The following is a 27595-nucleotide window of genomic DNA, read 5'->3' on the forward strand; positions in this document are numbered from 1 at the left end:
AGGACAGAGGGAAATGGACAGACTGGAAGGATGGGGCTGTGGCTGCCGTGAGGGTGCAGGAGTGGGAACCGATAGCCCCGAGGAGAAATGTGTGATAGCTTGTTGTAGAAGCAAGAGGAGTCACAGGAAACTGAGGAGGGGCTCGATGATGGAATGCCCTCCTTGCCGCCTTGCTCCCCTCCCATCCCGGGGATCAGGGGTCAGGCTGTGCTCTGTGGGGCAGCTGCCAGGCTGATATTCCATAGCTGGTTCTGTCCTTATTAAGCTCCACTGCTGTAAAGAATACGAACCGTTTTTTCCCAGGACTATGATAGGTCGACCTGGCTTCGAATCTCCTAGCATCTAGCCTGTCTCTACCTCTTCAAGACTCTACCAGCTTGTCACCCCACCACTGGCCTGCTCATCCCATTGCCACCCCTTTATCCACGTTCTCTCACCTGAAGTGTCCTCTCGCCTCCCAATCCAAACCCTTCAGGGTCCACTTCAAGTCTTGCCTCCCGTCCGAGCTTCCTGCCTGCTGAGTGCCCTCTGGCCAGGCAGGAATCCAGTCTCACTGGAGACCGGCTCTAATGTTGATAGTGTGTTGCACCTCCCCAAAAGACCAGGAGCTTCTTGAAGGCAAAAACTATTCCCTGGAATTCCACATCCCACCCCAGCCTCCAGCATGATGCTGACTGAGCCCAGAATTAATCAGCTAATGGGGAAGAGCAAAAGGCCTGCAGTATCTTGAAGGGCAGCTATATATGAACCTTCACGGAGAGTTTCCAATGTACGTGACCTGTCGCATGTCCTCCTGCCGGCAGTGCCGTCTCTCTAATCTACCCTGGACGCTGATGTCAAGGTCTGTCTGACACACACAGCTGATGCCACGTCTTGGTTCCCCACTGCCCGTGTGAATCAAGGCTCCCTACCACGGCACCAGGGCCCCCTGCCCTAGCTCTGCCTGGCTCTCCAGCTTTATTCCCACCCCCTGGCTCCTACTGCATTTTATTCTCCGTCCAGGGTGAACCATTTGCAGGGTTTCAAGTTCACGCTACTGTTCTCGGTTCTGGTGGCTTTGCACATGCTGTTCCCCATGGCCCTTGGGGAGCTCCTATTGGAAAATTGCTCTTGCTTGTGACACCTTCCCTGACTTCCCAGACAAAGCCAGTCACTTCCTCCTCTGTGCTCCTTCTGTTGGTAGGCTTATGGCGTCACGCTGTGAGTACCTGTTAGTCTCAGGCTAGGCAGAGAGGCCCAGAAGGCCAGGGTTGTGCTCTGTATTCGTCTATGAACTTCCAGGGAGGTGCTGGGCATTCACCACTTGTCTATCCGGCGTCATTCTCCCTTCCCCGCTCTTGTCAAAGCCTTGCCCTTTGGAAACCCATCCTTCTCCCACTGTGCAACAGCTCTTCCGTTTGGAGGATGGAGCCCATCTTCAGCGATTCGTTCTGCCTCAGCCAAGCAGCTGGACTTTTTGCTTGAACTGTGGACCACCCGCCCCCGCCCCCTTCTTCTGCACAGGGTGGTGTGAGACAGAAAACTGTTGCAGCCATTCTGCCACCGTAGGAAAGCCAACGTAACAACGATATTGAAAGGAGAAGGAGGGCAAAGTGAAGAGAATGGCAGGACGAGAGCCCCGAACAACCCACACATGAAGCCTACGCTTCTACGGAGCTTCCAAGATGTCCAGCCATAAATCCCCTATCACAGTAAACCACGCCGAGCCGGGATTCTGACACAGCCAGGTTTTGGCCTCTGATCTGAAGCCTAGGATAGTGCCTGCCGCATATAATAATCACTGTTATTACACACGTAATAAACATCTGCTGAATTAAACTCCACGGCAGATGTGCCCTGGGACCATTCCTGAAATCTACATCTGAAAGTCGGGCTGAGAGGTCTCGGAGCCTGAGCCCTCGGCGGACACGGCGCCAGCAGCGGAGACATCCTGCATTCCTGCACGTGCACGGTGTCCAGGCGGCAGGTGAGTCCTGCATGAACAGACACGGCTCCTCCACATGCTTGACCAAAGTCTTGCTCCTCAGGTGACCAGCTGTGTGACTTTGGGTAAGTCATATAACCATTCTGTAGACCAGCCTTTTCACGAAAACAAACGTGGAAAACCAGGCCCCGAACTTCTGCCTTCCTGCCTGTCCCATGGGGTAGTTGCCATCACACACGACAATCTAAGATCTGAAGGAGCATAAGGAACCGAGGGCACCGAGGCAGGTGCTCCTTTGATGATTCTCACCGACACGGGGGTTTCTGCAGCTTTCGGCGCTCCCCAGACCGCCGTGCTCCCGCCCAGGCCAGGGTGCAAGGAGGGGTCCTTCTGTCCCTCTCTGTTGGGCCCTATATACTCTTATGGAGCTCCCAAAGGCACCACCGCACTTCCCGCCCCCCCCCCTGCAGAGCCAGCATGAGAGCAGGGCCCAGCCAGCTCGGGGGGAGGGCATGGATGGGTGTCACCCACTAATAACAGGTCACCTGGTTTAAGGGACCATTAACATTCCCCCACTCCATTCACTTTAGGATTAACTTATTTATACTTAGGTCTGGACTTCAAGGCTGGTCACTAATTGCACTGGAGTTGATTTATCAAGTGCATGGTATTTCTATTATAAAATTATTGATTAGAGTCGATATATTTTATCCTCAACAGGGTTGGTCCGAAAGCCCTTGGAAAACGAATGAAGCTGAGGTCAGTGGCGGGTGGCTTTGCACATTATTATAAATTCACTGGGGTCACTGAAATCCAATGCTGGATGCTGCAAGGGGACAATCCTGGCTCTCCCAGAAATGCGGGTTTTAACGACAAACTGAAAAACAAGGTGCCCACCCCCAGAATACAAGGCAGTGGACTGGGAGACAAGTGTTAGAAAAGGAGGTTTGGCTGGTTGCCGCAGTTGGTCCTAAGGGGTCACGGATCCGCTCTCCCTCCAGGCTACTGCGCCAGGTCTGCTCCATGTGGGTCTATCTCGGCGAGAGGGTGTCCACGTGACACTACCCATAGATTGGCCATCTTGGGGCCTCAGCCCCCAGAGAATGCTTGCTGCTGGCACAAGGGAGGTGGGTGGGAAAGCAGAGATGGCTTCACAGCAGCCCCCCTGCCCCTGCCACCCCTGACCCTGAATTGTGCTGACGGAGGTGCAGGAAAGCTGTCTTCAGAAATGAAGGCAGCACACTGATTCATTCTCCTGTTTTTAGGGAAGCTGACAGCGCCAGAAACGGCGCCTCGGGGGACACAGGGGCTTTCAGGGGAAGGATCTGGCTTCTCAGACCCCTGGAGGGGAGATGAGTTCTCTGCCTGTATACTCCTCGGTGCTCAGCACAGGCTGGACCTTCACCACGTGCTCGTTGAGAGCAACACCTGGGAACCCTTAAAGCCCAGGCTGCAAATGATCCCCTGATCCCTCCAGCAGCTGCAGGAGTGTGTGGAGGACACTGTGGTTCACGCCCCTCGGCCCTGAATGCCTGTCACGGGATGTGGAAAACACCCTGAGGCCGGTGGGAAGGACCGGTGTACCTGCTTTGTGAGACATACTCTCCTCCCCAAAGCATTTTCTATTATAACTCAAGTTCAACTATTCTATCCCCGATTTGAGTTTTACTTTTGCTCATTTCACCTGTTGGAACGGAAACCCACAGGATGTCCAGCCACAGGACAGCAAAGCCCTTTTCTCAGCAGAGCCAGACTTAGGATTTAGGCCTGTCGGGGAGACTTCCTGCTCCCTCTGCCTCTGTCCCCACCCCATTCTCTGGCTCCCCAGCCTGGGTCCATCTGCAGCTTCGGCCGCCCGGAAGCCTCACAGTTCCAGACCTTCTCTCTGTGCCCTCCCCTACGCCCACTCCCACCCAAGGAAGGCCAAGCCAGGAGGATGGCACCTCCCAGACTTCTTTCCTGGGCCCCAGGCCCTCATTCTGCGGCCAGCTGGCCTGCTCACATCCAATCCCTGGTGACCCAGACTGTGCCACCGACTTCCACGTGGAGCTGCCATTTCTCTGTCACTTCACACTCGTGGGGGCTGCACGGACTCTGTGACTTCCTGGACTTCTACCTCCCATCATAGATTAGGGACATCTCCAAAAGCTCTGAGAGGCCCCCGGCACTCCGTTATGGCTCGTCACCACAAATACAGGGACGACAGTGTGTCCAAAATCGACTGCTGGCACGTGCGCCTGACCTGGGGCAAAGGCAGCAGGACCGGGAAGCCCCCTGGGGAGATGGAGGAAACCGACCCTTTGACAGCTACAGCCCCGCCCCCGTAGCCGTGCCAGTAATTTCCACTGTCACCAGTCTCACTCACGGGTCCCACCCCTTGAGGGGCTCATCTCCAGGCTTCTCCTTCACCCTCACCAACCGTGGCAACCCGTGCCGACCTTGTCTGGGACCAAATGTTTTCCCTGTCTGCAGACTGAGGATCTTCAGGTCTTTACCCCCGTCCCCACCACGTCTCATTTCCCCTCCAGCCCAGGGAGGCGGCTGCACAGGCCGGGCTGCAGGATGGACCGTCTCCTCAAAGGGCTGAAGGTGAGCCCGCAAAGGAGCAGAGGGCTCGGGGGAGCCTTGCTGGGAGCCCCTAAGCCGTAAGAAAAGATCTGCTGTGTTTAAGAACCATATGAGGAAGACAAGAACAAGGAAAAATGTGCAGACTCCTTCCAATCCTGGTTCCATTCTCTTTCCCTGTGGTTGACCCTACGACAGAGGCGTCAGGGGGGAGGGTGGTGACCCAGCTCTGGACTGGGGGAGCAGGGAGTGAGGGGGAGGTGGTGGTGGCTGATGGCGAGAACATGGATCCAAGCCCCTTGGCGACATTGAAAATGGAGTCCCTTCTCCCACTGGCCCCCCACGCTACCCTGCAGACCGCCGGGCCGTGCCGTCGGAGGCCCTGTAATATCAACTCGACAATGCATGTTCTACAACTAACAGCTACAGCTACCAGTACATCGACTACAGTGCATGCATTTAGTTCAGTCCCACAGATACATACAATCTAAGAACAGGCAGGGGGTGTGAAATGTTTTACTGGACAACAGGTGTTTTGGAGTTGTAACTAATAAAAAAAAAATCGAAAACGAAAGTACAAAAAAAAGACATTTCTCGAGAGTTGGATATGAGTTTGTTTCTTGAACTGTTTCATCTGAACAAGCAAAAACATGCAAACCAGCTGGTACTAACAGGAAGCTGGACACTGAGAGAGGATTAATAGGTGTGGACAAACCTTCCCGCTGAGCGTGTTCAGAAGAGTGTTTGAGAGGAGGTGTGCAGATCCTAGTGTAAGAGAGGCGGGAAAGTATGCCTCAGAGACACTCTCTCACCGCAGCCCCAACCAAGCAAGAGAAAAGAACAGAAACGTGACTCTCACACTCACCCCCACCGTCAGGAGCCCACGTTACCGCATGGGCGTAAAGCTGGCAAGTGTAAAGTACAGTAAGGGGTCCTGGCTGGGGCCGGAGATGGGCGGGGGGAGGGCAGGGGGCTCAGAAGCTCTAAGACTGACACACGGACCCACCTGTGATGGCACCCAGAAATAAACTAGCCTGAAAACCCGAACCACTGCCCTCACCCGTGGTGGGGAGTCGTTGGCCGAACAGGATTGAGGTTTGGGAGGGACGTGATGGGGCCGCTGGAACTGAATGAACACGATCAAAATAAACAAACAAACTCTCGACTGAGCACAAGAAAAGATGATGTTTTAAACTGCCAGGTGAAGGTAAAAGAAAAGTGACCACTGATAGTGAAGTTATCTAGGAGTCGGCAGGGCCCTCCCCTGGTGGGGGCCCCTGGGCCCTGCTCCCCTCAGGTCCTGGGTGACTTAGGAAAAGGCGGGCAGGCTGGCCCAGAGGAGTTGGCTGAGGTGGGTGCAGAGCTCAAGGCCCCCCCGGACCTCCTACCCTGACACCGGAGCCCTGATGGATGCGAGTTGCCAACTGGAACAAAACCGAAGTGGCTTCCCACCCCCATGGCCCTTAGCAGGTGCTCCTGCCTCCGGACGCTCCCCCAGTACCTCACAATGAAAGGAAAAAAGAACCCAAACATGACTGTGGGGCTGGACAAAAATACAAGACAAAAAAAGGGCCTTTTGTGCGATGCCTAACCCCTAACCCAAGCCTGAAAGCCCTGGGGGACAGAGGTGGCCTTGCCTGCTGTTTTGAGTCAATCTGCCAGGTCCAGTAGGTACCGAGCTCAAAGCTGGTCCTCCCTGGAGTCTCCCTGCACCAGCTGCTCCTGATGAGGGACTGTACCTGAACTGGGGACTCTCTCTGATGGCTGTGGCTGCTGGCTCTGGCTCGGGAGGCTGAAGGAGCACCCCCACCCCCTGGACGGGGTGCAGGGTTGCAGGAGCACATGAAGGCAGAACCATCAGCCCCTGGTGAGCCCGTGCTGGCCCGGGCTGCTGCATAACCCCAACCAGTCTGTGTGGCCCTCTCCCACCCATGCTGAAGTGCCACTGAGGGGCCACTACAAACAGGTCAATAAAAGGGCCACCCTGGCAGGAGGCCAGATCATTTTCTAAAAGAGGGAGGGGACAGTCCTCACAGGCCAAAATTCACTAAAAGAGAGAAAGGCTGAGATCTTCCTTCCCCAACCTTGTAAGCCTGCTCCAGGTCCAAAGGGAGGGAGGGGGTGGGGGCCACCCTGTCTATACACACGCAGGTGCCTTACACCTGGGGGCTGCAGGGGGTGCCCTGACTCTGGTGGGAACAGTCTAGCCATTGCCCTGGGGAACACCCCCAGCCCCTGACCCCAGGCAGCACTGTGGGGTGCCTGTAGCTTCCTGGATGAGCCTGCCCCCTGGGGGTGGGGGCAACACCTCGCAGTTGAGGATTTACTCCTTGCTCTGGCAGGCTGGTGTGGGCAGGTGGTCTGGGCACACACTCCTGAATAGCATTCACTAACAGTGCAGCGATGAGCATGGCTGACCCAGGACGGCCTATGGGAGACTTCGCTCCCGATGGAAATGGCTACAAATAAAACACCACTCACCCTGAAAAAAAAAGTGTGGTTGGAGATGGCTCTGACCTTTGGGGTTAGGGTTAGAGGGGTGGGTGGGGCTCCCGCCTGGCTGTGGGGGGTCTGTGGGAGGGGAGGGGGACGGAAGGGGGCCCAGACAACGGGAGACTGCTCGGACTCACAAAGAACCCCATGCTGCCCTTTAAACTTGCCATGAAGTCAGGGAGAGTGGGGGCGGGGAGAGAGGCAGGGTTAATTTCGGGTTAAAGTTTAGTTTCATAATCCAAGTCATAATAAGAAAGAAACTGAACGGAGAAAACAAAACCAGTAACACTCAAAAATCCCAGCTTTTCTCTTCGCCATCCCCTCCCACCAGGCACAGGTAGGATGGGGGCTCGTTCATAAAGCACTCCAGTTAAAAAGCCAGTCGGGGCAGGGTGACCCTGCCCCCCGGGCGGGGCACTGAGGGACACTGGCCAGAGGGCAGGGCGGCCCTGGAGGCCGCCAGGGCAGGTGGATGCAGAGGTAAGGGCTCCCAGCTCTCTGGACCCGCCAGCCAGCCCGCCCGGCTCTCTGGCCAGCTGCCCCTCAGCCGCCCCTGAGAATTCCCTGGCCCCTCCAAATACACCCCCAGGGGGTGATTCACAGGAGTGGATCCTTTGTAGCTTGAGGCAGCGCCAGTTTGCATGGAACGGATTTTCACTGACGTTTCCAATGGGCCTGACTGTGCCAGTTTCTTGTCACAGAGGGCTTGGGTTTTGGCATTTGCCCCCCGGGCTTTTCATGCCCCATTTCCTGGTCCCCTCCCAGCACCTCCCGCCCCCGCCCTCCTCAGAGCCCTTTACATCGAACTAATCGCCTCCCTGATGCTCCAGTGCCCTGTCCACAGGGTGGGCGACAGCTGCAAACCATGGCTTGGGGGGAGGGGGCCTCTCGGTGGCCGAGGTGGGGGCAGGCCAGGAGGCCTCCCTGGGGGCCCAGCACCCCGCAGGAGCATTGCTCGCTGAGAAAGGCAGTGAGCATCTGGGGGTCAGGGAGCAACAAAGGCCCGACCCCACAGTGCCACTGGGAAAATGCTCCCACCTCACGTGAGGGGGTCCAGACCTCCTGGAAGGTTGGATTTGGAGACCAAGGGACCGGGCAACCTCACGGGAGAGAAAACCTCGCTTCCCTTGGCAGCGGAGTCCAGAAGCCCTCTTATCTCTGCCGAGAGTGTCTGAGAGGCAGCAGGGACTTCAGAAAATTGCAGCTCATTCGCTGAGGTCAGGGCTGGCCACCCTTTCGGCCTTTGGGGGCTCTGGGGTTCAACCGGACCAGCAGGCCCACTGGCCGGGGCAGTGCAAGCCAAGAGGACCGGTGGCTTCCAAGGCGGGGAACACGTGGGTGGGCTCTGAGCTTCCCTTTGACAACCTGGACCTCCTCTGGCTGGGCCCGAGGCCCAAGGAAGGGAGCCTTGAGAACCAGCAAAAGCCAAGGAGGGAAATGGCCGCAGGTGCCCTGAAGCTGGCTGTCAGGGGAAGGGGCTGTGCAAAGTCAAAAAGCAATTCATTTTTCTTTTCTTTTTTTTCCAGTGACAGAACAATAATCTACCCTGGGTTTGCAGTCCTGTGACTGACCCTGGCTAGGAGGTGCCCTGGGTGGCAGGGCCTGGCCGGAGCCTCCCTGTCCCCACCCTCTGGGCTGTGGTGAGAGTAGTGGACAGACGCAGCCACACAGATCCAACAGGGCCTTTACCTTCCCCTGCACACTGGGGCATGCCTGGGAGCCGCCTGTCCCATACACCTTCCTACCTGATCCTCTCGCCGCCGCCACCGCCGCCGCCGCCACTGGTCCGTAAGCCGCCGCAGGGAAGCCTGGTGGAGAGACAGGAGCTCAGTCAAGGGGGGGTCCTGCCGAGGGCCGAGGGTAGCCCTGTCTCGCAGGCCGCACCCCCACCCTCCACATAAAGATGGGAAGGCATCTCCATGGGTCAGCTTTCGGGGGCAGGGAGACACAGATCAGTGGTTTTCAGGCTTCTGGAAGGCACAGCACATCTAGGGGTGTGTGATGCTTGAACATTTGTCACCCTGGAAATGGGTTCTAGAAGGCAGAGGATGAGGAGGAACGCCTCCTGGAAGCCAGGGTGGGCTCCCTGCACCTGGTAGTTCCCCAGGACTCCTCCGGGGCAGGACCAAGCATGGCTGGGCTGCCCGCAGGGAGCGGTCGGCTCCAAGTCATGGACAAGAGGCACAGAGTTGGGATGGAACAGGCACGAGAAAAGGCGCCTTGGCCAGGGGACAGCTTAACTCTAGCTGTTCTCCAAAGGCTCTTCGTTTGCCCGGCCATCTGTACTGCAGACTTGGCCACATCAGCAGCGTAGCCACCCCAGGCCTGAGGGCGGAGCACCCTGGGGGTTGGGTGGGCCGCTTGCACGTGAAGCCAGCTGTAGGAGCCAGTGTGGGGCTGCGGGACCTAAGCGGGGTGAGCCCTGCGGCTTTATCTCTCTGTGTTCCAGCCTCCCGAGGCACAGGGATGGGACTTAGCCCTGGCTCTTCTCTCTGCCCTCTACCGTCCCTGCTCAAGCCAGCATTGCAGGGTCTACTAGGGGCCTTGACCAAGTCCCCGTGCTATCGGACAGCTTCCTGATTGGTCCGTGTGCTGTGTATGGATGATAACGCACCCGGCAGCAAGGCTATCCCAGCAACGGGACTAAAAGTCAGAAGGACAAAGTGACCCAGTATGGTCCAGGGAAAGGAAGAGGGGGGTGAGTCCCCTCCCCTGGGCTTCCCTGGGCCACTAGCACATGCACACGCAGCCACGCACCGGGACACACACAGAAACACTCCTGCCTGTGAACAAACACCTCTCCATTCAGGCAGACACCTGGAGGGGGACCCCAAGACCCATTTCCAGTGGCTGTGGTTTTCAGCATCACGTCCCCGACAGCACCCGAGAGCCACCAGCTTCAGCCCCTGCGCCGCACACATCAGGACTTTGCACCGGACAGAGGGGGAGACATGCACCACGGACGGCAGGGAGCAGGGGAGGAAAGAAAGGAGAGAAGAGGCACCCCCAAACAGGAAACTAGAAGCCCACTAAACTCTAAGACTATCGTCATAGCTACACAAACTACTGGGAGGAAAGAAGTTCAAAAGGGAACGAGCTACTCTAAGAAGGTCAGGCTAAGCTACGTAAAATGCCAATGAAAAGAGACATACTTGCATTTAAATATGGTAATAGGGCTGTTGAAGGGGGAAAAAGAAAGATCCAGGTGAAACAAATGCATGCGGTGGACCCTGGCTGCCGAAGTGCGTCTCCCAGCTCCCAGGAAGACCACATGCACAGGCCTGGAGGCTGCTCCCTCCCCCTGCCGAACACCAAGGAAGGGACGCCCCCACCAAGTCCTCTCCCCATTTCTTCCAGGCAGGAGCTAGATTTCTGAAGATGTGGGTGCTGGCGGAATGTGCTGAAGGAAAATAAGGAAGAGGTCAAGTTATTTCTCCCTGTCCCAATTCTCAGGTCACCAGGCTCCCCACAGGCAGAGAGCAGCGGGGACCCCGGAGGAGGAAGAAGCAGGTGAGGAGTGAAGGAAGGTCAAGTTATTCCTGGGCAGTCTCTCACACGTAGTTGAAGCGGAAGGTTCCCCTGGAAGCGCGACAAGGTGGTCGTTGTAGGAATGTGTGGGGGGGGCGGGGAGGGGGGACGGCAAGGCTGAACTGGGAGAAGAGCATTTAGTCAATAAAAAGACTGTTAACAAAAAGTCTATTTTCTGGAGTTAAGTTCATTTTGGACGACTAGGCCAAGAAAGAGAGGAAGGAGGAAAAAAACATATCCAAGGAAATGTGTTATCCTTAATCTCGGATAAAGGCTCCTGCTGGAGACTGAGCATCACATTGCTAAGGGCTGGAATTTAATCTCAACTATCAAAGGGCTACACAGAGTGACAGGTGGGAGAAGCAGGGCTGGGGAGGAGAGCCACCCAGTCTTCCTCCTACAGCGAGGGAACCCACAGCCCTCACAGCACAGGGCCTGTCCTCTCCCAGCTCCCTGCCATCCACCTGCAGCTCACTGGTCACCCCAAATGTGTTGTCCAGGTGACTTGGAAGATAAGCCCTTGGTGCTATGTCTAGGACCCAAGGGCTCTTCTTGGTGGCTGGCCTTGTAGGGGGGATGGGCAAGTGCAGAACCAGGAATGGTGCGTGTGTGCACGCATGTGTTGGGGGTGGGGCTGCCAGAGGCCAGAGAAGCATGACTCAGGTGGGGGGCCCCAGCTTGTGCACCTGGTGGAAAGGTGCCTTCCCAGGCTGGATCTGGAAGAGCAAGGAGGAGCAGCCAACTGGCTCGTGGTCCCATTTCCAGCATCTCTCCCCAGACCCCAAGGGGCCAGGGGTCACCTGTGGCAGGCTAGCTCCCTGGGAAACTCCTCTTATTTTACTTTTGAAGGGACAGGGACAGGGTGTTTGGGCTGTCAAGAAGAGAATGGCCTCGACAGGGGGTTCGGGGAAAGACCATGGGGAACCAGGCAGGAGGTCTGCAGGGCTCAGGGCTTCTCACTGGGCTGAGGCTCAAAGCAAGGCTGTGGCAGAGTGCCCTGGTCTCCGAGCGCCCGGGGTGGGAGATGACCATCCCCCGTCTGCTTCTGGGAATGTGGGGGGGGGCCCTCCTCCACACAGCCTGCCCGGCCAACGCATGAAGGGGCAGCCAGGCTTCTGCTTGTGGGGCAATGGTCTGTGATCCTTTATCACATCCTAACTTCATGATGTCCTTTTAGTGGCGCTCAATCTCCAAAGCTCAAATCAGAACACGCATTCTTCTGCTCAGCTCTAAGAGCAATGACTGGGCCAAGTGGCAAACCTGTCTTTCTGTATAAGAACATGACAAACCGAGTGGCCAACATAAACAAATCAACAAACAAATGTTGGAGAAGATGCAGAGAAAAGGGAACCCTAGTGCACTGTTGGTGGGAATGCAGACTGGTGAGGCCACTGTGGAACACAGTATGGAATTTCCTCAGAAAACTAAAAATGTAACTGCCTTTTGACCTGGCAATTCTGCTGCTGGGATTATACCCTAAGAACCCTGAAACACCAATCCAAAAGAACCTATGTACCCCAATGTTCATAGCAGCACAATTTACAATAGCCAAGGGCTGGAAGCAACCTGAGTGCCCATCAGCAAACGAGTGGATCAAAAAACTATGGTACATTTACACAATGGAATTCTACGCAGCAGAGAGAAAGAAGGAGCTTATACCCTTTGCAACAGCATGGATGGAACTGGAGAGCATTATGCTAAGTGAAATAAGCCAGGCGGTGAGGGACAAATACCATATGATCTCACCTTTAACTGGAACATAATCAACAAGAGAAAAAAGCAAACAAAATATAACCAGAGACATTGAAGTTAAGAACAATCTAACAATAGCCAGAGGGGAGTGGGGAGGGGAGAGTGGGGAGAGGGCTTTTCAGGAACTACTATAAAGGACACATGGACAAAATCAACGGGGAGGGTGGAGGCGGGGGAGGGAGGTGGGTTTGGCTGGGGTGGGGTGGAGGGATGGGGAGAAAATGCAGACAACTGTAATTGAATAACAATAACAATTAAAAAAAAGAACATGACAAACCTATGTCCCTCTAGGTTGGTGTCAGCCCACCTCTGGGGGCAGCACCTCATTGATGTGGAAGCTGCCACCACCCCACTGGCAGCGGAAGAGGCCTTTTTCTGGACTTCACTGCGAGTTAGAAGTCAACGGCACTTTGGTTCTTTTGAGAATTGTGTGCCGCCGCACCTACTTTTTATTATTTCTGTGGCACGCACTGGCGTCGGCTGCTCCGAAGCAGTTATTTTTTACGTGCCCATCTTATTTCTCTGCCAGGGGCTGAGCCACATGTCACACTTAGGGCAGTCGCCCGCCTACCCTGTGGAAGGAAAGGTCTTCCTGAGACCAGGGAGGTGGCCAGTCCCCTCTTGGCCGGGGGCTTTAGCAACATGCACAGAAGCAGGTGGGCCCGCGTTTCTATTTTTTAAAGGCCTTCCAGAGGATTCTGGTTCGCAGTGGGGGCAGAGAATCCCTGATGTAGAGGAAGCCTGGGGTGCTTTCGTTCTTGGCAAATGCTGAGAGGGAGTCGCTGTCCTGTCCAATGTGGGGTGCAGGGTCACGCACCTCTTGCTTTGCGTCCTCTCCCCTCCTGAGTGTGAGAACATGCCGCCTGGGAGTGCACGGCCGGTGGGTATGCTCTAGAGCAGCTGCTACTTGGATGCACTGTTGGGTGCATCAGCGGGCCCCTCTGCGCCTCTCACAGAAAGAGATTTGGGAATTCGAGGGTCTTTACGGCTCTGACAGGCTGTGATTTTAGGGGAAGCTTTACAAAACACTCTCTTGTAAGTAATGTGCATTACCATCCCGAATGGTTCATTCTGAAAGACCCTTTCTCGTATGTTGTCATCGCTTCCAGCACTCTCTGCCCCCTTCTCCAGCACCCGTCGCATCTCATTCCTATAGAATAGGAATTTCTATAGATGGTTCCCCTGTTCTTGACTAAAACCCGATGTTGTTTTACTGACTCCAAATACTCAAAAATAAGCAACCAAAAGAAATTTGTCACCCAGAATGGAAGAAACATGTCCTGAAAGAGTTTAGCAATGCCACCACCTGCCATCTGGCTGGCCCAGGACCCTCCCCACCTCCTGGGAAGGCCTGCCCAGTGTGACCAGGCTAGTTTTTTTAAAGAAAATCCACAGATTTCATCCTCTGTGCAGGAAGAGAGAGTGCAGTGGCTGCAAGGGGATGAGAGGAGAAAAAGCTCAATGACGCATATTTGGAGGGAGAGGACCCAGGGACCCAGAGCAGAACAGAGGGCTCGAAGAGGGACAGGTGACAACCAAAGGGACAGTTACACGATCAAGCTGTACAGTTTAGCAGAGAAGGACGCAGATAGATGTCTATGTGGAAGACACAAAAAGCAAACACATACTCCTCCCAGCCCAAGTGCTTAGCATTCAAAACAGAAATCTGATTTCTTTTTGAGAAGCAAGCCTCACATTCACGGAAGATATCAACACCACCCTTCCCATGGAGACCCCGGGACAGAGGAGAGGTGGGAGCTGCTGCTGGGGACTGGGCTGCAAGAGAGTGTAGGCTGGAAATGCCTGGCCCTCTGCTGGGAAAATGACAGTCATCTGGAGCCTGGCTAACGTCCCTCTGGAGAGGCGGGCAAAGAGGCCAAGAGGGCCGGGTCTGCAGGGCAACGGGAGGGGAAGCTCCACAGCTGGGGCCTGGTCCCAGTCCTCCCTGTTGCTTAGAAAGGTGGCCTCCAGGGCACCGGTGCCTATGGCAGAGGGAGGGCGCAAACTCTGCCCCAAATTTGTGTTTTTTGATGCAATTGCTGTTTGGCTTAATGTTTAGATAATATAGAATCTTTAGACATGTCCATGGGGATGAAGGGAAGGTACACTGTTATAAAAACCTTGTGAGGTTTTATAATGTTTCGTTGTCAGGGAGCCTCTGTTTGGATGAAAGGGGTTGCAGAAGCATAAAACAGGAAATCAGGGAGCACCATTTGGAAACAAAAGAAAATAAATTCCCAGAAGGGGCAAGTGCAGATCAAGGATGCGGCACCAGGGACGGAAAGTGTGCATTTGCCCAGATTCCTTCTGACTTGGAGGTGCTCAGGACGCAAACAGAGTGCCTGCCGCCACCATGCCCCGAGGACCAGAGTGGGGTGAGGCCAGCCCCCCACCCCCACAAGGCACCTTGCAGCTTCTGATCTGCTCTTGGTGACTGACTCTGCAGCTGGGCAATGGCCCTGAGTCTCATCCTGGCCTGGCTCCAGCTCACAGTGTGGAGCCGAGGGCTGTGGAGGGAGAAGGGAGAGCAGGAGGCACTCAGAGCTGCCTCGTGGCCCCTTAGAGAATGAGCACCTTCACCTACACGCCGCTGCTCCAGGCCATAGCTGACCTCCACGGCAACTCCTCGGCCCATTCTAAACCTGGCTGCACACTGAAATCCCCCGGGGAGCTTGAAAAATCCTGATGCCTGGACCCAATCCTCAGAGATGCTGAAATGCTCACTCTGCGGTACAGCCCGGACAGCAGAAACTTTCAAAGCTCCCCAGGGGATGCCAGAAGCGCAGGTGGAGCTGAGAATGCAGTTTTAGGGACCACCTGTTCTGTGCTGGGGCTCTTCTGGGAGGAGGAAGCAGGGCGCTCTCTCTGGGGACTCGGGCTCAGCAAGTTTTCTTCTTTTCTTCTCCCTGGACCTTTCAGAGAGCTGGAGCCCACAGCACCTCGCCCACCTGGAGCTTCTGCAGGGAATTCCGTGACTCCAGACCCTTCCTCAGCCCCCTGCCCTCTCAACAAATACTTCCTGAGTATGCACCACGTGCCAGGCACTGTTCTGATCACTGGGACTGTGAACTGAACATACTAGTCTCTGCCTTCATGGAGCTTACGATCACTACCCACCCCTGACGGGAAAGGAGGGGGCATTCATCTGCAGGACCAGGCTGCGGGGAGCTGTGGCTCACTCTGCCTGGGAGAAAGGGTGGACCTGCCTCTGACCCACCTAGCTGGGAGCTGGGCCCCTTCCCGTGTCTGCTGTAGGGTCTTCTCATAGCTCAGCAAGCAGAGAAGTAGTATTCTAACTAATTCTTTTCTCTAAGATCAAAGAAGCAAAATAAAAGGAATGGAGGTGTTCCCATGGCTCTGACCTTGACCTAGTCATTGGAGCTCTCACCACTACAACTCAATTCCATTTAAAAAAAAAATGACCAAGCTGGGCCCTGGCACACATACACGACCAAGACACAGGTCCTTCAACGTGCTTTGTGGTCTCTACCCACTGGGCTGGTGGCAGGGACCCTAGAGAGTTCTGGGTTTACTGAGGCTTGGCCTGACCGCCCAGGGCCTTGGGGATGAGGCAAGGTTCCTCTGAAGTGCTGGCCAGGGCTCTGGCACTGGCTTCCGGCCTGATGAAGACACTGTCCAGCATCACTTAGTCTCTCCAGCAAGACCTCAATGGCCACAGGGAGTTCACTGCAACGTCGGCCCTCGCCGCCCTGGATAACCCCGGGATGCTGTGCGCCCACGGAACAAACACCTGTCTGTCTCTCGGAGACCAAGGCCTTCCAAGTGAAGGGATTCTGGACTGTACCTTCTAAGAAGACATCAACAAACTATTTTGAGAATTTCTCTTTCCATACAACACTGTCCCTCCTATCCCACTCCTCACAAAAACTGCGGTTTATGCTTTTAAAACATTTTCCCGCCTACCGCCAGGGGGGGTAAGAACCAACCATGGGTCTGATCATTGGTTCTTGTAGCGAATACTTCTCCCTGTTCCCCCAACTTTAGGTGTTGAGTTGCCAGAGAAAGAGTCAGCACTCTGATTCCTCCCCAGAGCGTCTCTTGCTGAGCCGTTTAACTCTGAGTGTGGCAGCAAGGCCCCCAGCCCCAGCCCCGGGGCGCCTGCCTCTGCGGACCAGGACAGGAAACGTTGGAGTCTTGAGTGCCCTGGACTTTTTGCTGAAAGACCAGAGTCCCCACCTTGGCCCCATCACGAGCTAAGTGAGTAAACCAACGTCTGTGATCACAAGTTCCCTCTGTGTCACATGCAGATTCCACCACCTCCTGTCTCCTGAGAGAGGACATCCCAGGTGCTGACTGACAGACAGCCTGCGTCCTGGGCTCTGCTGGTGGGCCTAGGACCGTCAGGGAGTCTGGGGAAGGAGCACAGAACAATGGGGGAGGGGTTCTGAGTACTGAGGGCAAACGACATGGATGTATTTAAAACTTTTAAACGGCTAGTTGCCAGGGCGCATGGTAGAACCTTGGGGCCTGCTTCCCCTCCTGTAAAGTTAGATGGTGAGAAAATGAACCATTACCCCTGATGAGAGTGACAGCAGCGACCACTGGAGCACGTCCCACGGCCGAGGGGCTTGCCCACAGCACCTCGGTGAGCCCTGGCTGCTCCTCTACGGGAGAGAGCACTGGTCCCACCTGGGAGACAAGCGCACTCAAGGCCCAGAGAGGTGAAAGGAAAGTGTGCACGACCGTGGTTAAAACCAAGGGGTAAAGATCCCCTCTCCCACACTTGCTGGGGGTGCTGCCGCCCAAGACAAGTCCCATACCACCCCCCCCCCCCCCCCCCCCCCCGCCTCATCCTCCGCTGTAAACAGACTTAAAGATGCCTCCTTGTCGGGAGGCTGCGAAATTTGCTGGGTGCTCGGCATGGTTATCTGGCACTCGGTAATCTGCTCAGTAAGTGGAATGATAACTTTTATTTCTATTTTTATTATTATTGCTCAAGGTAATAACAGTAGTGGAGCTGAGAACTCCCTTTGGTGCCTTCCTATTCTAAAATCCTATTAATTTACATGACATTTTACATCCAAAGTGCTTTAATAGATAACATTTACAATTCGCTGGTGAGTGATAAGGGTGTGTTTTATCTGCAGTGCCAGCTCTACGGGGTGGGGTGATGTGGTGGCAGGAGGCCAGAGGCGCCCAGGGGCTCCGGGAAGGCCTGGACGCGGTGACCGCAGGTGCGGGCGTGCACCCTGGAGCCGGCAGCTAAACCCGTGATGCCCGATGCCTCCTGGTGACCTGCTGTCGTGGGCTCCTCTGGCTCCTCCCAGCCCTTCTAGAAAGAGCCCCACCAGAGGAGCCACTGTGGGTCCTTCCATCGAGTGGGATCCTGTTCGTCTGACCGACGAGTGCCCCACAAAGGCAGTGGCGCGCCTCTTTGGTTCACCTCTGTGTGCCCAGCACCTAGGGCGAGGCCTGTGGCCCAGCAGGTGCTTAATACCTGGGTGCTCAGTGAATGAAGGACGGATGAGTGGAAGTGGGATGGATGCTCAGGGTGGTGTGGGGAGAAGCTGCCTCTCCCTACTCCTGAGTCCTAGCGCAGTCGAGGCGGGTACCAGAGGTCAGATGAAGGAAGCCTGCAGGGCCCTAAGTGGGCACTGCTCAGGGCTGGCCTCCAAGGCTCCCCTGCAAAGTCAGGGGTACACTGGGCTTGGCTAAACCCCGGCTCGGTCTCAGAGTGGGGCGGCCAGGCCGACACTGAGGGGGCGTAGCCGGTGCTCTGCTTCCTGTGACCGGTGTGTCTCCACCTCCAAAGGGAAAGACCGAGAGCCCACTGGGCCAGCGCGGTGGCACCGGCAAAGGCCCCAGCAGGGCCAAGCTTCCTATGGCAGGCTGGGGTCGGCACTGCTGGTCCACAGAGTGTTTGCCTGGGTTTCCCAGAGTATGGAAAGAAATGGGATCAGCTTCCCAATGCCAGAGTCTGTTGTCTAGCCTTCCCAGCCAAGGTTACAGGACAGCATCTGCCCAGACGGGGGACATGGAGTCAACAGAGGCAGGAATGCAAGGTGGGGGAAGACAGGCCATGCTTTCGTCCCTTGATGTGGAATACCCTTCCCTCATCGTCTGCTGGGCGAAACTCTATTTGTGCTTCAAAACCCCTACAGTGTCGCCCCTTCCTGAAAGCTCTCCAGGTAGAGGCAGTGCAACTAGTCCCCCGTGCTCACTCTGCACGCCTGTCAGAGCAGGCAGGGACCCAGCCGGGCAGGCCCTGGTGACGCTTTCCTGCACTGCAGAGAATATGCTCTCGTCCCAACCCCCACGCCCCTCCTCACCAGGAAAGGAACACAGAGCAGTGGGGCAACCCCATGGGGTGGGGTTTCTGGGTGCAGGGGGACTGAGCGGACCTGGATTCAGGGAAAGGGTCTCTGGGCAGGACCCCTCCCATCCTTTTGGCAGAGAGATGAGGAGGGGCCTCATCTGTCCTGGAGGGCACAAGCTGCCCATCCCTCAGGCCTGGCATTGCCACCTGCTTTTAATTTCACACTCTGAGCAATTTATGTTTTTGTTGTTTTCGTTTTCTTAGGCTGTGACCTTCCACTTGCGTTTGCTGATGGAAATGAAAACTAAAGGGTTGGAAGAAAGGGGGTTGCATTCCTGCTGGCAGGCTCACTGCAGACTTTGTGAGCCAGGGGTACAGGCACCTGGACGGTGTGAAGGGGGTGAGGACAGCCGTGCTGGGGTAGCCGGGGCCTGGTGAGCACCGCACAGCCCACGGAGTGCAGAGTCGCAGCCACAGCCTCCCTCACTGCGGCCCTGACGGAGCTGGCTGGGTCCTCTGCTCCTGCATGGGTCTCCCTCCTTGGACATGCCACTGCCCTTTTCCAAAGCACTACTCATCCCTGGTCCCAGGCCTTCTCAGTAATCTTCAAGGATGGGGACAGGACAAGAACCAATAGCCCCATTTGACAGAGGGGGAAACTGAGGCGCAGAGGTGGCCTTCCTGTCCCAGCAAGCCAGGAGCTAGAACTCAGTCTCCCGGCTCCCTGAGCACACTGTATCCCGGGCTTTACTGCGCGGAGCCGAGAGCTCGGTTAGTCACACTGCCCTTTATTTATGCAAAAGAGCTTCAAGAGGCATGGAAAGCTAATCGAAAGTGAAACCCGCAATTCCCGTCAATTCAGATTGTTCCAATTCATTTCTGCAAACATTTATTAAGTGCCTATTAGGCACCACGCTCTGCTTCCATCTGGGAATAGCGTCAGCTCCTGATTTTCCACGCCGAGGGAGGGGTGCAGCGGCATGGCCCACCCACAGCCCGACTGCCCGCAGGCTGGATTTGGGGTGCACTGCCGAATTTTGCTTTTCCATCTTTTAAAGTAGCAGATACGCTTTCCTGACTAAGCTCGCCTTTAATATTCAAAGAGAGGATAAGCCCCATGTGCACAAAGGGCCAGCTGGCAGAGGGGTGGGCCGGCCACAGGAGGACTAGTTTGTGACTTTAAATCTGGCTTCGGGTCCAGTCTGTGCCAGGGTGGCCCCTGGAGACGAGGCTGGGACAGAGGGACATGCAGATCATGGGGCTGGTCGGGAAGCAGATGTGTGGGGCTGCCGTGTTAGGAGGAGCTTTCGTTACGTTCCGAGGGAGCATTTTGCTTTAAAGAGCTGGAACTCGTGGCTGCGGGGCCTGGGTGCGAGGGCCCGTGGGCCCATGGTTATGTTGTTGCGCCTGGAAAGCCAACCATCCTGTCTTGGCATTTCAGGGTTGGCTTGCTCACTAGTGAGGAATCGGCCATCGCTCACCAGGTGGGCTCCATTCTGGAACCCGACCAGAAGCAACACGCCGGGGTCCTGGCAGTGCTGGCCTACCACGTCGGGGGCCACTCGGACTCCTAGGGGGCATTTCTGGGCAGAGGGGCGAGGAACAAATTTAAGAGGAAAAAGCCCTGGCGTTTACATCTACACAGAAGCCATGGGTTCCACGGTCTCACTGCAGGGGCACTGACGGGAACCCCCCCTCTAAAGGTCACGGGGGCTCTGGAGGGAGGCTCCTTGCCCTCCAAGAACTAGGCCAGAAAAAGCAGAACACAGGAGAGACCAAGATGGAGCACAAGCCCAGGTCTGGCCCCTGCTGAGTGAGCACGGGCCCTGAGGGTCTCCACCATTTGGGTGGGCTGGAGGAGCAGGTGGACAGAAGGGCCCTGGATTCATTCCTGCGCTGGCCCAGGTCACCGATCCAGGCAGGACCCTAGGCCTTTGGGGTGGCAGCTGTCAGCACACCTGAACACTACGAAACATTGTAAACTGGGCTGAACTGACAGGCGAGGCACTATAGGTGGTTCAGGAAGCAGCCCCTTCCCCAAGGCCAAGGCTGCTTCTCCCCCTCCCCCTCCTGAGACCTCAGGCTCTCTCCACTCTGCTTTCCACAGTCAAGCCAGCCCCTCAGGATGGGTCTGACCCCTTAGCCTCAGTTGCTCAAACACCAGACCATCTGACCAAAGCCAGGCCCCTGGCTGCAGCATCGCCAACCCCCGCCCCCCACCTCCCAAGACTACAGGGCTTCTCCTGCAGAGGGAACCAGATATCCGAGTATCCTCAGACCACACCCCGTCCTTCCATGTGAAACAGATGGCCGTCTTTAAGTGACCGAAAATTGCCAGGCACCCACACACCACCGCGACACTGGAATATGTAAGACAAAGTATGAGGCGAGCGGGCCAGGCATCCAACCCAGCAACCACGCAGGCATTGCTGATCAATCACAGCTCCTTTCTGCTGAGCTGGGACTTGGCCTCAAAATCATTCTAAAGCCAATGCTCTAGGACACCAGTGCCTATCAGTCACCATCAGCACCCAAGGTGGAAGCTGTTCTCCATCGCTCACCAGGATGGACTGCAACCTGGCACCTCCAGAGCCTCCCCGCCTCCTCCTGCTCACATGCCAACTGTGTTCCAGGGTGGGGGAGGTGTGAGCACCCACCTGTGGGACGCTCACCTGGATGCCCCCCTAGCTGCCCCAAGTACCTGTGCCTGAGGATACTCCTGTAGTTAAGACTTTGGCTTAGAAACTTTTTGGCGGTTGAAGCTGTGTTAGCCCTGTGTTACCCAGCAGTGCTGAAAGACCCCCAAGGGGCCACCAGCCAGCCCAAGGCAGGGGCTGAGGAATAGGGCCAAGAGGAGAAGAGGTTGGGGAACAGAAAGAAGGGAGCACTCTTCTGAACTCATCCTTGTAGTTTCTTTCCTGGCTCTCCTGCCTCTCCAAACACCTGTTCTGACTCACTCTGGAAATCTGAGTGAGATCCCCTACTTAAGATCCAGGCTGGCCTCGGCTCCGCTCCCCTACCCAAGATGCTCCTGGAAGCTCCCAGAACCTGAACTGCTCGTATTCCCGGGACCTGCAATGCTTCCTCTCAGGGCTGTGGCAGAGATTGCTACGTGTCCCCTAGTACCCATCCCACTCTTCCTCCTTAGCACCAGAGCCCCGTTTCCAGCTGTGCACATGGTTACCCGGAGGGAAGACCATTCTGAGGTTCCCCTGCAGCTAACACTGGCCATGTGACTAAGGCCTGACTAGTGGGATCTAAGCAAAGTGTTGTGTGGTTACTTCTGAAAAGTATTATTAAAGGGAAGAGATGTGCGCTTCTGGGGGGATATGTAATGACTGGAGCCCAAGCAGCCTTCTTATGTTATGAGGTGCAGTCTTATTTTGAAGAAGATAGCACAAGAAGATAGGAGAAACCAAGACCTAATACTACAAAGCTACGTCTAGGCTTCTTTACATGACAGAGAGAAACAATTCTTATTTTGTTTAGGCCATTTATTATTTTATGTTTTCTTACTTAAAAAAAAAAAGATTTTACTTTTAGAGAGAGGGGGAGGGAGAGAGACATTAATGTGCAAGAGAGACATCCATCGCTTGCCTCTCTTGCAGCCCAGAGACCTGGCCTGCAACCCAGGCATGTGCCCAGCCCAGGAATCAAACCGGTGATCCTTGGGTTTGCAGGACAACGTCCAGCCCACTGAGCCACACCAGTGGAGCTACTTTTTTATTTTCTTTCTTAAAACCGATTGAGTGTCCGAGTGTGTCCTTTCTCTACCTGGGACATGTTCCCTTCCATCCTTTACTGAGTGGATCCCATTTGACTTTGCAGGACCTGGTTTTGGTGTTGCCTTCTCGAGGGGGCCGTTCCGATGGCGCCCCAGGCTGGACAAGCAGCCTGCCTCTGTCTCCTGAGAGCAGATTCCCTCCTTAGCCGAGCACCTGTCCCACGATGCTCAACGAGTCTGACCACAGGCTCTGTCTCCCTCGGCTGGACTAAAAGCATCTTGAAGGAGCGAGTTTTATGTCCAGTTACCTGATACATAACCCGGAGCCTGATGATAAGTAAATGAAGAGGGAAGGAGGAAGATGGGTGGGGTGTGAGGGCGTCCCAGCCACTCTCTGGCTTCATGTGGAATCCCTTCATTATTCTTTCCACTGACAACCAGATCTCCCAGCAGGCAGCCCCACTGGGGTGATGAGGAAGGAAAGGAGAGTGACATAAGAGGAACAGCAGTGTCCTGTTTCTGACATTTCCAGTTGTAGAGCCCTCGCCAGTGTACAAGGCATGTTCACCTACACACATTATCCTGTTTAAGTTGAACCACCTAACTACCTGGCACCGTTATGATTCCCAGGGCTTAGCTAAGTCACCTGCTCAAGGTCACATGCCCACATGGAACCTGGAAACCAGGTCTTCTAGCTTCATGCCCAGCCCCACAGGGGCCTCCTGCAGCCTACACTGTTCAGGGAGTCAGGAAAGCAAGCCATGTGCAAACGGTACCTAGGCCAGTGTGCACAAGCACGTGCATGAGCTCACACACACCTGGTGCGCAGATGTGAAGGGCTCCCCATGTCCCACTGGCGAGCTCACTCGAAGGCAGGCGCAATGGCAGAGGAAGGGGCATGGGCGGACCATGCGGCTGCAGCATGCAGATGCTCTGCCTCTCCGCTCAAGGACAGGGCCACCTTGAGCAAATGCAGGGACATGAGGAAGCGGGGCCGGGTGCCGGGTGCCAGGGGCAGAGGGGTGCTGGGGACAAGTGGCAGCCAGGAGTGGCGGGGGGGGGGGGTGTTGCATGCTTTCAGAAACTGCACTAGGCTGTCACTGGCACCAGTTACGCAGTGCAGTCACCTCCCCTGGAGCGAGAACAGGACACTGTCAGGCTAAGAGACAGCAGCACACAGCATGTCCGTGGTAAACACTTTATTTTTCTACCTCAGTTACTTACAGGGGGGGGAAATAAAACGTCATTAGGGAGAAGCACAGATGAGCTATTTACAGAATGAAGAAAATTCACAACGGCTAAAACGATTGGGAGGCAGGCGTCCTAAGGCAAGTTCGCCAGAGCGAAGCGGTCCGCGGCAGAACAAAACAAAGGGGAGAAAGCCATACAGGTTAAAAAAAAAAAATAGCACTCATGAAAAAGCGTGTGGGAAAAGAAAAGAAAGCTCGCCAATTAGTGCATCAAGCGTCCTTCATGAGACCCGAGGACCCGCACAGGCCGGGCCTCAAGGATGCTGACATTCAGACGTGGATCTGCTCACGTGGAATGCGCCCAGTGAAAGCGCCTGGGTCACTTCTCGCAAACTGTGAGGGTGAACCGAGGGGGGACTCCTGAGAGTCCAACTGGGCTGTACTTCATTAATCCAGGAGAACGGGGACTTTTCAAACGGGGGCAGAAGGGGCAGGATCATGGGAAAAGAAAGCCCTGGGGGTGACATCAGCAGCGCCGACCCCCTGGGTTTTGTCCCCTCCTTCTCCAGTTGGCCAAGAGGCCCTCGGTGCGGGCAGGGGCCAGCACGGGCCCGGGGGGGTGAGGGTGGGGGTGCGGGGAGCGAGGGGCCCGGTGTGGCTCGGTGCCCACAGTGCCTGAGATGTATCAGTGCCTGGGTGACTGCACTGTCCCTTCTGGAAGGCAGGTTTGCTTATTGATGTGGCCACAGCCGCCGAGGGACTGGCCCCGAAGGCAAAGACGACCAGATCACGATGACACGGTTTTTCTCCCAGGTGAAGCTTTCCACGCTGGTATTTACCGAAGAGTGTGTGTGCGCTCACTTTGGGTGCCGCCCGCCACAGCACATGGGTGCTTAAATCGCAACCCCTGCGGCCCCCTAGCACATCCAAGCTCCCCCTGGGAGGTGCCCCAAAGAGCCTGTTTGGTCATTATTTACAACAATTTGATGCCGTCTGCCTGCGTTCCCCTGAGGAGGCGCTACACAGTTTGTGAGAAGTTCCCCTCTGGCCCCGTTACATTCTGGGGGAGGGCGTTCACAGTGCACGCAGGAAGCAAAACGGGGAGGGGGCTGGAGAATCAGGTGATTTTTAAAGATCTGTGTGAAGCAACGAGGACATGAGCAAAGGAGCCAATCAAAAACGAGCAAAAGCACACTCGTTCGATCAGGCAGCTAGGACAGGCTCAGCGGGCGCAGGCAGCAGCTGGGGCGCCCCGGCCGGGACTGGGTCCTCGCTCTAGCACTGGTAGCAAAGCCCAACTTAGGTCTCTCTTAAGAGCTAGTTGATAAAAATTATGTCTTGTGAAATCGGCAAATAGTCTGCAAAGTGAAATAAGAACAGAAGTTAACGGGTTAAACTGAGAGTCCAGAGGGGGAAGAAGAGAGGAAACAGGGGAGCCACTGATCAGCACCCTAATAGTCCGAGCCCTCACACTGATCCTCGGGGGCTGGGGTGGGGTGGGGCGCACACAGGGCCCATCAGGGCCCATCGGGGCCTAGGAGGAAGGAGCCTTTCCACAGTGGCTGGTCATCACCACTGCATCTTCCCAGAAAAGAGCTCCTCCCCACTCTGATAACTACCCAAAGGCACCTAGCCCTCTTTATCAGAGCGTCTCATTTACTTTCACAGAATTTAAAGGCGGGGAGAGGCAGGTGTTGTTTAACACCCCCTATGCGCCCCAGGGAGGTCACGCAGGTGGAATGGGGCTCCGCTGAGAGGGACACTGGCCTCCCAGGCAGATGAGGTGGGCACTCATAGAAAGAGCCAATTCGGGTGGAAAGCAGGACCCTTGGTAAAGGGACATGTGGTTCGTGAATGGAAACACTCAGGATAAGGAGCCTTAGCCGCTCTCCGGGGCTGGGACGTCCTTCCGTTTTGTCAGCTAGCCTCCTCAAACTGCCCACAAGGATGGAGTCAGAGAGAGGGGGAGGGGTGCAGGGTCCACACCCACCATAGGACAGACTGGAGGCAGGAAGTGGGTGAAGTGGGCACACAGTGAGGACACGGGGAAGAAAGACCACAGAGAAAAAGCACCAGGACAGTTTGGTGGTGACGGGACAGCGGTGGGGAGAGGGCAGAGAGTGGGCCGCCCCTCTGCACCCCAACCCTCTCAACCACATCTACTAGAAACGGTCCTTACTGACACAAGGGACAGACATCAGGGCACTGCAGAGCTTCCCTCGCCAGGGCCCCGGCCCTGTCGCCCAGGCGCCAGGAGGGGGTCAGGTCTGGTTCTCCAGGGAGACATCACCTTCACGAGGTCTCGACTGGGAAGTCACAGGGAACCCCAGGCTGCCTAGGGCTGACCGCCAGAGCCACCATTCCACAAGAGACTCCTCCGAGGTCAGCCACTGGGTGAAACCAGCCTGGCTCCTCAGGGAGGGGTGTGGGTGACTGGGTACAGCCACTGGGCCACCCCCTGCTGGCCTGGGGCCACCTCCCACCCTGACCCTCTTTGTGAGCAGGCAGCCTCATTCTTGGGCCACTGATGGCCGCTTGTGAGGACAAACCAGAGGCCTCGAGGGTGTAGGTGGGAAGGGGGAGTTTGATGGCCAAAAAAGAACAGAATGGCCGAGTCCCACAGGTCACTGGGCCTCTATCCGGCGTTTTATTGCCGTTCTCTCCCATTCAAACTCCCATGACTATGTTAAGTTGTGGGGAGCTGGTGACAATGGTAAACAGGTGGGCCCTGGGCACGGTTACTCCAAGCCCGATCCACGCCCTTTACCAACCCCCTATACCCCAAAAGCCTTGGGTATGAGACGGGCCACCCGGGGGAGCCCCGCCTCATTCTACCAGGCTCAGTGGTTACTCGCGCACCTCTCTCTGTCTAGGGCAGACACATGGATGCAGGTCCCTGGGACAGAGTGCTACCCGACATTTCCAGGGTCGGCCCGTGGGCTCCGAGGGCAGGCTGTCAGGTGAGACAGGGGCTTTAGCATGGGGTCCACTTTGTCACCCCTTACTCTGTCCTCCCGGGACTAGTGCTGCACCAATGGGGCAATGGCAACCTGATTGTGGAGGAAGGTGGGCTGCACCTACCCCCTGGGAAAGAAGCCAGGTGAGGAAAGCTTCCCTGACACTGCTCCCAGCTCCGGGGCTGGGCAGGATGGGAAAGGAGCAGAGAACGGGACGGTGGCGCTCCAGGTCTCCCTGGAGGGGCACAGTGCACACGTGGGCACACACACACTTGTGTGTATGGACTGTGTACTCCCACCATAACACACTCTTCCTTTATCATCCAGCACCGTGCATGCAACAGAACTCTCTGTCATGATGGAAATAGTCTATATTCTGTGCTGACAGTAGCCACTAGCCACATGTGGCTACTGAGTGACTAAAATGTTCATTTCACTTAATATTAACTAATTTAAATCTAGACGTTAGTAGCTACATGTGGCTGGTGTGACCGTACTGGATGGATGCTAGAGCCATCACGGAGCGGGGTGTGTCCGACCCAGGCCATCCGGCCGAGTCCTAGCCCTGCCCCTGGAACAGGGTTCCACCCTCTCTGGCCGTGCGTCCCAGTCTGAAAACAGGGACAATCCAAAGGCGGCTCAGAGGGAGCGAACTCCAGACCAGCACCTGGCCCTGCGCCAGCAGCTGCGGCTGTGATGCTGTTGTCCTGCCTGCAGCGGCCGAGGCGGCCCTCTACCACAGAGAGGCAGTGGGGAGGGCTTCCCTAGCCATAGCCAAGGCTGCCTGCTGAGGGCTCCCCCTGATGGGGGGCCTGGCCAGCCCTAGGGGAAGGGACACTCTCACGGGGGAGTCCCCCACTCACACTACCCTGTCTGAACTCTGGTACTGTGCCTGCCTCTCACCCCTACAATCAGAAAGGTGTACCGCAGCCATCTTGCACAAACCACTCATTTACAGAAAACAGAAGCTCCAGAATGACCTGCCCATGGCCATGGGCAGCCAGGACAGGAGTCTAGGGCTCTGTCACTGGCCAAAAAGTCTGTCTCTCATAAGGCATAGTTCTAAGTGTCCCAAATGCCTCCTGACCCGTCACCACCCCCACCCTGACCACCCCAGAGCTCGGCCGAGTCAAACGCCGGGCGGCCTGCTTGCACACCCCTCCCACTGCCCTCCTTCCTGGCTTC

General features: G+C 56.0%; 1 protein-coding gene across 12 annotated transcripts in view; it reads right to left on the bottom strand.

The window, feature by feature from the left end:
• MSI2 (musashi RNA binding protein 2) overlaps positions 1-27595 on the bottom strand; it is a 375584-nt gene that overhangs the window by 21717 nt on the left and 326272 nt on the right. For 7 of the 12 annotated variants that reach the window (XM_053910680.2, XM_053910685.2, XM_053910677.1 and 4 more), the window contains 2 exons: positions 10135-10158; positions 8728-8790 (listed from right to left, as the gene is read on the bottom strand). In XM_053910680.2, coding sequence (XP_053766655.1) covers positions 8728-8790; positions 10135-10158 — 87 coding nt within the window. Of the gene's footprint in view, positions 1-8727; positions 8791-10134; positions 10159-23447; positions 24812-27595 lie in introns of those variants that run through there. The other 5 variants (XM_053910683.2, XM_053910686.2, XM_053910679.2 and 2 more) reach the window with 2 other exon arrangements.

Source organism: Desmodus rotundus, chromosome 9, assembly GCF_022682495.2.
Source record: "Desmodus rotundus isolate HL8 chromosome 9, HLdesRot8A.1, whole genome shotgun sequence".
NCBI lineage: Eukaryota > Metazoa > Chordata > Mammalia > Chiroptera > Phyllostomidae > Desmodus > Desmodus rotundus.